Source organism: Chrysochloris asiatica, unplaced genomic scaffold (genome assembly GCF_000296735.1).
Source record: "Chrysochloris asiatica unplaced genomic scaffold, ChrAsi1.0 scaffold00021, whole genome shotgun sequence".
Classification (NCBI taxonomy): domain Eukaryota; kingdom Metazoa; phylum Chordata; class Mammalia; order Afrosoricida; family Chrysochloridae; genus Chrysochloris; species Chrysochloris asiatica.
In genome coordinates this window covers 11,585,092-11,595,636 of record NW_006408539.1, presented here as the reverse complement: position 1 = coordinate 11,595,636, position 10,545 = coordinate 11,585,092, and the positions used below count along the sequence as shown (strand labels likewise).

The 10,545-nt window shown below is 41.1% G+C and overlaps 1 protein-coding gene across 2 annotated transcripts in view; it reads right to left on the bottom strand.

Moving 5' to 3' along the window:
- MALT1 (mucosa associated lymphoid tissue lymphoma translocation gene 1) overlaps positions 1 to 10,545 on the bottom strand; it is a 70,932-nt gene that overhangs the window by 8,694 nt on the left and 51,693 nt on the right. For both annotated transcript variants that reach the window (XM_006837524.1, XM_006837525.1), the window contains 5 exons: positions 8,703 to 8,880; positions 7,316 to 7,390; positions 6,833 to 6,960; positions 3,014 to 3,163; positions 200 to 357 (listed from right to left, as the gene is read on the bottom strand). In XM_006837524.1, the coding sequence (XP_006837587.1) occupies positions 200 to 357; positions 3,014 to 3,163; positions 6,833 to 6,960; positions 7,316 to 7,390; positions 8,703 to 8,880 (689 nt within the window). The remainder of the gene's footprint in view (positions 1 to 199; positions 358 to 3,013; positions 3,164 to 6,832; positions 6,961 to 7,315; positions 7,391 to 8,702; positions 8,881 to 10,545) is intronic.

Genomic DNA, 10,545 nt, shown 5'->3' with positions numbered 1-10,545 from the left:
GACTGAATATCTGCTCAGTAAACCTTCACTCAACTCACAAAACAAAATTCTTTTAAAACTCAATAAATGAAGAACATGACCACTGTTACCAAAAGACAAATATGTGTGTATTTCTGCTGCATTTACCATCAACTTAAACGTTTTAACAAGTGAGGATACACCATTGTATTTCACACAAAAGGAAAAATGAGAGACTTACAAGTGGGAAATCGGTCACGTAGGCTTCGCACATTAGGATTTCAGGGGGTTTGTGGACTATGCTCGTATAGATGATCATGACATTGGAAAACTCGGCTGCAAATCCCAGCTGAATCTGAACACCACATTGAAACTTAAGACACATACTTTCTGGAAGTTCTGAAAGAAAGAATACAAACGATTTCATTACGTAAAGAGAGCCGGGTGGGCTTTCTGGTGATTATTGTTGTTATGTGTCACTGAGCCCATGCCCACTTACTACAGGTCTGTAGGACAAGGCAGAACTGCCCCAGAGGGTTTCTGAACCTGTCCATCTTTATAAGAAGCAGGTCTTTTCTACTCCAGAGTCGCTGATGGGTTTGAACCACTTTACTTTTAGTTCTCAGCCAAGCACTTAATCATTGTACCACCATGACTATTTCTGATGATTAACAGCAAACATTCTTGATGAAATAGAATATGGTTATGTTTTTTTGTGTGTGTATGTACAAAAACAGCACATAACCAACACTATACTGTTTAAAACACCTAACACAATTCAAAAAGGGTGAAAAATTCAAACCTTTCATTCACTCTTGTCCACCTGCATACAGAATTTTCCCAGCAGCACTCAAAAGAGTCTATACAACTGTTGACACTTGTACATTACTACCCCCATCTTCCTACTGGTACTTTTTGCTAAAGCATAACATCATGGTCCAGCCAGCCTCCAATTCATTACTTTTAACCATTCTGCTACTCTTGAATACTGGTGATATTTCTGGGTTTTATTTTTACCCTATCATAGTCAATATTTCATATATACTTAATTCTTTAGGATTGCTGAACATAGCTATTTTACAGTTCTCCACAAAAAGGACAAACTGCTCTCAATTTATAAGAAATAACTTCACACTAATATAAATAACTTTTAAAATAATTTTGTTTATATAATGGACTAAAGAAAAAAATACATCATCATGGCTTTAATTTTTCTTCTCTAATTACTCCTGGTGTGGTGCTGTGGGTTAATGTGCCAGACTGCAAAGCTGTTTGAACTGCCAAGGTTGGTGGTTCAAGCTCACCAGCTGCTCCTCGCAAACCCTACACACGATCGCTATGGGTCAAAATCGATTCGAATTCAACCGAACAGCACTTCACAACAACAACAAATTACTATTAAAATGTGCCATTCTCTAAAGACGAGGCTTTCTGCTCTCACAAAGATTCACAGCCTCAGAAACCCTACACAGGGTTGCTAGGAGTTGGAACGGGCTATACCCCACTAAAGAACAACATATTTCATTCTTAATGTATTCTCAACTGCTTAGATTATTGAGTTTGAACTTTTTCACATACTACTTTACAGTGAGTCAGTCCTGACTCATCATGACCCTGTGTGAGGTTTCTGAGGAATGAGTTTGAATCACCAACCTTGAGGCCAGCAGTCCAGTGCTTATCCTATAGCAAGACACCAGGACTTCATTTTATGGTGCTGTTGTTGGTTAGTACCATTGAGTTGGTTCGGACCCATGGCGACCCTGTATAGGGTTTTTGAGGAGTGGCTGGTGAGATTGAACTGCCGACCTGTGGTTCAAACTGACTTTTGCAGTCCAGCTCATTAAATTTACTATAAATACTTCTTTTGCCTTTTTAGTTTTTAAATAAGTTTTGTTGACTGTTAATCTTTACTGAGATTTTGTCAGTGTTGTTATTTACAGCTTTAACTTAGGAAAAGATATTTAATTTACTTATCCAATTATCTGGATAGTCAAGATAACATACTTATGATATTTGACATTTAAGCTTGCTGCAATATTCTTTAAGGAACCCTGGTTGTATAGTGGGTTAAACGCTGGGCTGCTAATTGCAAAGTCAGCAGTTTTCATCCATCAGCCACTCTGTGGGAGAAGGAAGAGACTGTCTACTTCTGTAAAGATTTACAGACTCAGAACCTAAGAAACAGTTCTACTCTGTCCTACAGGGCTGCTCTAAGTCGGAACCAACTCTGTGGTAGGGGTAATATTCTTTATGAGGTAGAATACGGGGGGAGCTTTTTCCTTTGCTCAAAAACATCACATAGCTCTCATATGCAATTTTTAAATGAGAAGGAAAAAAGCCCAGTTAATTAACCAAGGATATATCTTAGAGAACAAAGACTATTATGAAAAAAAAAGGTATTTTATAGGAGTTAAGCACATAGTTAATTTTCAATCGTCCATAAGAAACTCATAGTATAGAAAATCCAAAACATTTTAGTAAAACATGAAACTTAATTTTTCATGAAATCACATACAACTGTCAAACGGTACTAAAGTTCCTGCTCACCCAACCCTCTGATTTCAGGGTCACAGAGAGAAGGCCCAAGTGTAAATATGTCTTGGCCAGTATGATATGCGGAGCACCGTGCTCATTTCCTTCTATGATGTAGGACTCTGTTTTGTCCCCATTTTAGAGGTAAGATGCTCACCGAGTTGGCAGAGATGGGACCAGAATCCAGTACATTCCAGCAGGTCACAACATAGGGAACCCAGGGAACTGATTATTGGACACACTGGGAATTAACCCACCCACTGTAACCATGGGAGGACTTCAACATGACCATGCTTTAACTTTACCAATGGTGACAATGATAATTAAATAATTTAATATCCCCACATGAAATAAACCAGTGTAACATCAAGAATGGAAACATTTGTTCAGTCTTGGGGTTTATCCATTAGGCCAAAATCTTCCTACTACAAAACTATGAGGAAAGCTGTTTATACAGGAGAAAAACAATCTATTAATTTCAAATTAAGAAGATGACAGCTCACAGAACACACAACTACCGTACCGTGCGCCTTGGCCCACTGAAGATTCCTGACCAGTGATTCTGCAGAGCATGTGGTTCCCTGGATTGGGTCGGTGAGGGCTCTCTTTTCAGATAAACTGCTCCGAATCTCTAGGGCCTGCTTGCCTTTGGTAAGGTGACACTTGCCCATATCTAAAAGAGAAGTGGGTATGTTTTTGTTGAAAGAGCAGTCACGGTAATTTTATACCCACACTCTGTTAAGAAATACAACTAGTTATCATATAAACAGCTACATATCTGTGAAAAATAGTCATTTGTTTGAAAAAAAAATGAAAGTTACTTATTAACTTTTTTACATTCCAATGATCAGAGAATTACTCAGAACTGAAAGGTACGTTAGAAACCACTGCAGAGTACTTTTCACACTTATTTTGCAGCAGAATGTTTATCAAATGAAATGTAAGATCAATTTTCATATTATTGAGTATTAAAATGTATATTAAATGCAAATTTAAAAAGTCACATCTTTCTAGTGTAGTTGGTGGGTTTGAACCACTGATCTTTTGGTTAGCAGCTAAGTGCTTTAACCACTGCACCATCAGGGCTTCAGTCACTATTTAGAAATTTGTTTGTTGTTGTTAAGTGTGACTGAGTTCCATCTCATAGTGACCCTATACAGCATTTCCAATGTTGTACATTTTTATAAGAGCCAAAAGTCTCACCTCTTTCCTGTGGAGCAGCTAGGGGGCTCGAACTGCCAACCTTGTAGTTTGTCGTCCAGTGCTTATCCTATGGAGCCACTGTGCTCCAATTAGAAATGTGTAGTATTTCCAAACAGTATGTCTCAATGTTTTACGTTTCAAATTGAACAATGATGTTACTATTGTTAGGTGCCAGTCAGCTGGTTCTGACTCATAGGGACCCCATGCACAACATAATGAAAGGCTGCCTGCCCTGAGCCATCCTCACAGTCATTATGTCTGAGCCCACCTTTGCTAGCACTCAATCCATCTCACTGAAAGTCTTTTTCATTGACCCTCAGCTATGATGTCTTTTCCAGGGACAAATCCTTCCAGACAACATGTCCAAAGTATGAAAGATGAAGTCTCATCATCTTTGCTTCCAAAGAGCACTCTCACTGTACTTCTTACAAAACAAGATTTTCCTGTTCTTTTGGCAGTCCATGGTATATTCAATATTCTTCTCTAACACCATAATTTAAATGCGTTGATTCTTTGCTGGTCTTCTTGTCCACTGTTTGACTTTTGCATGCATATGAGGTAACTGAAAATACCACAGGTTCGGTCAGGTGCACCGTGGTCCTCAAAGTGATATTTCTGCTCTTGAACACTTTAAAGAGGTCATGTACGGCAGATCTGTCCAATGGAACACATCATTTGATTTCCTGACTATGGCTTCAATGAGCACTGATTATGGATCCAAGTAAAATGAAGTCTTTGACAACTTCACGTTTCACTCCATTTATTATGATGCAATTGATTGGTTCAGTTGTGAAGATTTCCATTTTCTTTACACTGACATTTAATCCACACTGAAAGCTGTAGTCTTTGATCTTCATCAGTAAGTACTTCAAGTCCTCTTTACTTCCAGCAAACAAGATAGTACCATCTGCTTATCACAGGTTTTTAAGAGTCTTCCTCCAATCCTGATACCATGCTTTTCCTTCATATAATCCAGATTCTTTGAATTATTTGCTCAGTATACAAACTGACTAAGTTTGGTGAAAGAATACAGCCCTGGCGCAGAAGTTTCCTGATTATAAACCACTCAGATTCCCCTTGTTCTGTTCTAATGACTGCCTCTTTGACTATATTCAGATGCCTCATAATTACAATTATAAAGTGCTCTGGAATTCCCACTCGTTTCATGAGTATCCACAGATGAATGACTCTGAATATTCTAGAAAGCACAAACATCTTTCTGGTATTCTCTGCTTTCAACCTAGATCCATCTGACATCAGCAATGATCTCCCTTATTCCCCATCCTCTTCTGAATCCTGCTTGAATTTCTGGCAGCTCCCTGTCGACGCGCTGTTGCAACCATTTTTTAATTATCATGTAGAATTTGAAAACCTTTGACTTAGGTTCATCAAACATCAAAACCCACTGTCATCCAGTCGATTCTGACTCACTGTGACCCTGTACAGGGTTCCAGTGGCTGTAAATCTTTACGACAGCCTCATCTTTCTGCTGTGCAGCAGTCTGTGGGTTTGAACTGCTGACCTTGTGGTGAGCAGTTCATGTTTACCCTACAACGCCACCACAGCTTCTTTGGAGGAGGAGGGGAATGGGGGAGAACTTAGCTTTTTCCACCAGGGCCTTGAAATTCCTGTGGTTTTCTCTGATCCCGGAAGACACTGATCACTAGGCAGCACCCAAGGCACTGGGCCTAAGAGCGGAGGCAGCATGGTGAGGAGTCCGGTCTTGCTCCTGGCTGTGCAGACTCAGCCGTGCAGCAGGAGTGCTGCTCAGAGGCTGTGGCCAAGTCCACAGAGTAGCAAGGAAGCATTTATGTCAACATGTTGCTAAACATGACATCAGGAAATGTGTCTTATTGACCAAAAACTAATTCCAAAACATGCAAAACAACAGTTGTTGATAGGTGCTGTTGAGTCAGTTTTGACTCATAAAGTGACCTGTATAGGGTTTCCATATAGTGACTTGAACCACCATCCTTGCAGTTAGCGGTCCTGAGCTTATCCTACTTAGCCAGAGCAGGACTCTAAATAGCAGTTTTCGACTCATGGTGATCCTGTTCAGGGTTTTCAAGGAATGGCTGCTGGGTATGAACTGCCAACTTGCAGTTAGCAGTCCAGTGCTTACCCTACAGTGCCACAGCAAGATTCCAAATAGCAGCAGTGGTGGTGGTGGTTACATGTCATGGAGTTGGTTCCAACTCATGGCAACTCTGTATAGGAATTTGGAGGCTGTGAATCTTTATGGGAGCAGAAAGTCTCATCTTTCTCCCATGAAGCACCTTGCAATTAGCAGTCCAACTTGTGACCCACTATGCTACCAGAGATCCCTTCAAATAGCAGTTGTTGTTAAATGCTGCTGAGTGGGTTCCATCTTACAGTGACCCTGCATAGGATTTTCAAAGAGCAGGTGGTGAGTTTGAACTGCTGACCTTGCGGTTCAAACTGATCTTGCAGTCCAGTTCATTATCCTACAGGGCCACACCTGGATTTCCCAAATAGTAGTTGTTGTTGTTGTTAAGTGCCATTGAGTCGATTCTGACCCATAGCAACCCTGTATAGGATTTCCAAGGAGCAGCTGGTGAATTTGAACCACTGACCTTGTAGTTCAGTAGGGATACAGTAATTACTAAACAGGGCACCCAAGGTAGTTTTTTTCAGGTCTCTGAACCAGTTTTTCCTGGTTCAGTCATGGATGATGAAGGTAAACTGGAATGGACCCAAGTTTGTAAAATATGGCATACCAACACCATAAGCAGAATTGGAAAAAGTAAGATTTGATGCCCTGCTAGAAGCTCAATCTCCCTCCTAGAAAATGAGGCAGTGTGCACATTGTGATGCAATCAAACCTCTTGACCAGGAGAGTTGGAAATAACAGTGCCCAGCTCAAAGGTGGTGGCGACCCACATGGCCCTGAGTGTGTGCTGCTCTCCAGGGTCCTGAGAATAACCAGCATCAGGCTCCAGAAAGGGTTCACTACATTTCTCCCAAATCTGCCATTCAAGGGTTTAGACCTATAGTTTCTCCCTTCCAGTACACCCACATTTTCCAAATTCGAGCCTGTCCTGACTTTGACCGAACCAGTTCAAAATCCTGGCTTTCTTTCCCACTGTCCTTCTTTTTGAGTAGCTTTTTTTTTTTTTACCTTCCGCAACTTCATCCAGCAACACAGTAATTTTCTTGTTTTCTAATAATCTATCTTTTAAAAATTTCATGAAGATTCCATTTGCCAGTCCTGAATGCTGGATCTCAAAAGCTTCTGCTCCTTGACACCTTAAAAAACAGAAAAGACAACTGTTTAAAAAGTAGACCGTTGCCATGTGACAAGAATGGGAGCCTCCACAGACACAGAGGGACCTCCCTCTCTTCTCTCCCTGTGGCTGGACATCCCCAGGAAAGAGCTCAGCTTTCCTCAAGGACAAAGCATGTAGTAAGTGATACAGTCGAGTACTTTAAACTTCTCTACTAAGAATATCGAGGAAGCATGTCTATACCTGTGGTTGCTGTTAGTCAACTCCATCCCATGGTGACCCCCAGTCTAATTAAGCTACTAGACCTCGTAATCTACCATAAAAGGAAAGTCCACAGAGAGTAAAGGAACCGTCATCATAAACATCATGTTTCTTACGTGGCATATCCAAACACAATGTTGGCCGTGACTTTTAGTGCATCCAAGATGGGAATGGTATCATCATAGTCATTTCTATCAGGAAAAAGAGCGGGGAGGGAAGTTACAAATACGAAAAATTAAATAATTCTTAAAAGAGCGTAAATTATAGTATATAGGCAGTCCCTGAGCTATGAATGGGATTTTTCCCTCTGTCTTTCAGTGGAAGGTGTCGGGGAGTTCTTACTTTGCAAGAAGAGGCTCAAGGCCTTGTCAGTGATTTAACAGCTGCACATGCAGCAAGTGGAGGTGATTGTGATGAAGAATTTGAGGGTAAATTTACGTAACATTAAAGGGCAAGTCAGGGACTGCCTGTAATGAAAAGACAAGTATGTACAGTTAAAAATTACACTGAAAACACTCAGTTAAAACACTCCTGAGACAGACAGCAGTCACATCTTTTCTCTTTGGCTTTAAATGCTTTAAAGCATTTGAACTCTGGCACTGAATTTTGATGGGTAAATGCTGAACAAGGAAAGTACAGTAAGCCTGAGAAGCCACTATGGAATCATCACAGGCTCTATTCCCTGTTACATGACGGCAGACAACTGGGACCCACACCTTCAAACTCTGCTTCACCTACGCTTTTCACTCTACCTGCAAAACCAGAACTGAGAAGCGGGGCCAGGTGTCTGTCCCGTTAATTCCCACGGAATGACTGCTTTCATTACTGATGGTGCTGGTGGTGTCCCGTGGAGTTGGGTCCGACTCATAGCAATCCTGCATAGGGTTTCCGAGGCTGTAAATCATCATGGGAGCATGAGGCTGTAAAACCTCATCTTTCTCCTGTGGAACCGCTGGTAGTTTGAAACGGCTGACCTTGAGGTTAGCAGTCTGACTCATAACCACTACACTACAAAGGCATTTTGAAGGGTTCAATCCGTTTCTAGTCTGAGTACATACCCACATCCTTTAGTTTTCTACTTTTGTTCTATGTTGTTGTTGTTCTTAAGTGCCACTGAGTTGGTTCCGACTCAGCGACCCTAATCAATGTTTCTGAGCCTGTAGATCTTTACGTGAGCAGAAAGTCTCATCTTTCTCCCACGGAGCAGCTGGTAGTTTCGAACTGTTGACCTTGTGGTTTGCAGCCCGATTCGTAACCACTACGCTACCAGAGCTCCTTACTTTTGTTCTATAGCAAATAGGGAAAAACTCACAATAATGAAATACACAAAGAGAAAATATACTTCCCTCTAGTTTTCTTCCTACTCAGTTTTAATCTATAACTTAAAATTCACTCATTCAAGTGGTTCTTAGTATTTCACAGGTCTGCCTTAGATTTAATGCTTAAGGGCTGACATTTAACTAACTAGAACACACTTTGTTGAATATAGATGAGAAATGTTACCTTTTCCTACACATATCTAGCAAGAACACATTGAGTCCGGTTTCCTTTTCTTGCATCAGTTTCAGTATATTTTGCACACACAGACAATTTTCTGATCTATAGGGATTTGGGGCATCCACAGGGACCATAAAGCTGTTTCCAAAGTTTTCATAACCATGTCCTGCATAATATAATAATCCTGGAAAGAAAGAAAAAAACAGGATGCACATTCATTCTGAATCGCACGTTGAGCATATATGTACACACTTACAATACAGAGTGTGGTTCCGTTTCTCAGTTGATACAAGTGTGTTTTAAGAGAGACCCAGTTGTAAATGCAGTCAATGTTACTTTGCCTTGAAAAGTTCTTTTGGCAATAGCTTAAGTGCTGCAATTTCAGGAAACATCAAGATGCTGTGCACAAGTCTATTTTAATGATAAAAGCTATGCTTTTGTGGTCCAGGGTATGATAGAGAAGGAATGTGACTCTCATGATGTGTGAGAAACAAGGTGGCTAGGACCTATTATTGCTGACCTCCCCCACCACCCTGGCCTTTGTTTCCTCCAGGAAACCAGGGGTCCCTGCGTTCCCGGTACAGCGAAGAGTGGGGGAACCGGCCAGCACAGTCCAACAGCAATGTCATGTGGACAAACCTCAGCGGTATTCCCATACAACACTGGTGTTGTTGCTACGTGCCGTTGGGTCAGTTCTGACTCAGAGTGACCCTGTATAGGGTTTCTGAGGAGCAGCTGGTGAGCTTGAACTACTGACCCTAAGGTTCAAACCGACCTTGTAGTCCAGCACATTAACCCACAGCAGCACCGCAGGACTCCTTACAATATCAGTACAGCCTTAAAAAGATAAATGTAGATTTTTTCTAAGCTGAGAAAGAAAGATCTGATTTCATGGTTTTCTATGTCTTCTTTCTATTGTATAACACATCACTTACTTTCTACTAAGAGTCTCTTGAATGAATAATCCAAAATTTGGGTTATTTTTGGAACTCAACAGATGAGTCATATTTCTTTACTGAGAAATGATACCATAAAAACGGAAAAAAACAACTTCAAACACTTTTCTGGAAAGAAGTTGGTTTGGGCTGTAAAAACCCCAAACATTTTTACTGACCCTTTACTCTACTAAGCATGTTGTCTTTCTTCAGGGACAGGTCCCTCCTAGTAACATATCCAAATACAGGGTTCCTGATAAAAACACACGTGATGACCTTCCCTCAGCATGTACTTGTGCACTAGTTTTGGTCTCTTGATGTTCTGGATGTAACAATTTCTCTGACAGTATTCCATGGAGCCCTGGTGGTACAGTAGGCTGTGAACTGCAAGACCAGCAGTTCAAATCCACCAGCTACTCTGTGGGATAATTATGAGGCTGTCTGCATCCATAAAGATTTAGTCTTGGAAAGGCTACAGAGGGTCGTTGCGTCAGACTTGACTCGGTGACAGTGGGGTTGGTTGGTTTACGGTACTCCAACTTTAGTGGTGGTGGTGTGTTGTCGAGTCAATCTTAACCCATAGGGGCCCTGTATAGGGTTTCCGAGGCTGTAAACCTTTCCCCTTCAGAGTAGCTATAGGGTCGCTATGATTTGAAATCATTTAGATGGCAGTGGGTTGGTTTGGGTTTATCTCCAGCCAGACCTGACTGGGGAGAAGCAGCAACTTTTTTTTAAATGTTTTATTGTGAATTATATGATAGTTTACATGAGAGAACCTTAGTTTCACATTCATTCCATCGTATATCATTTCATTGCCATGGTTCCAATCCCCTCCATGCATCATCAACCAACCAAAGGGTATATCCTAGAAACCTGCCCCCCTGCACCCCCCAGGCCTTCAGCCCACAGTCCCT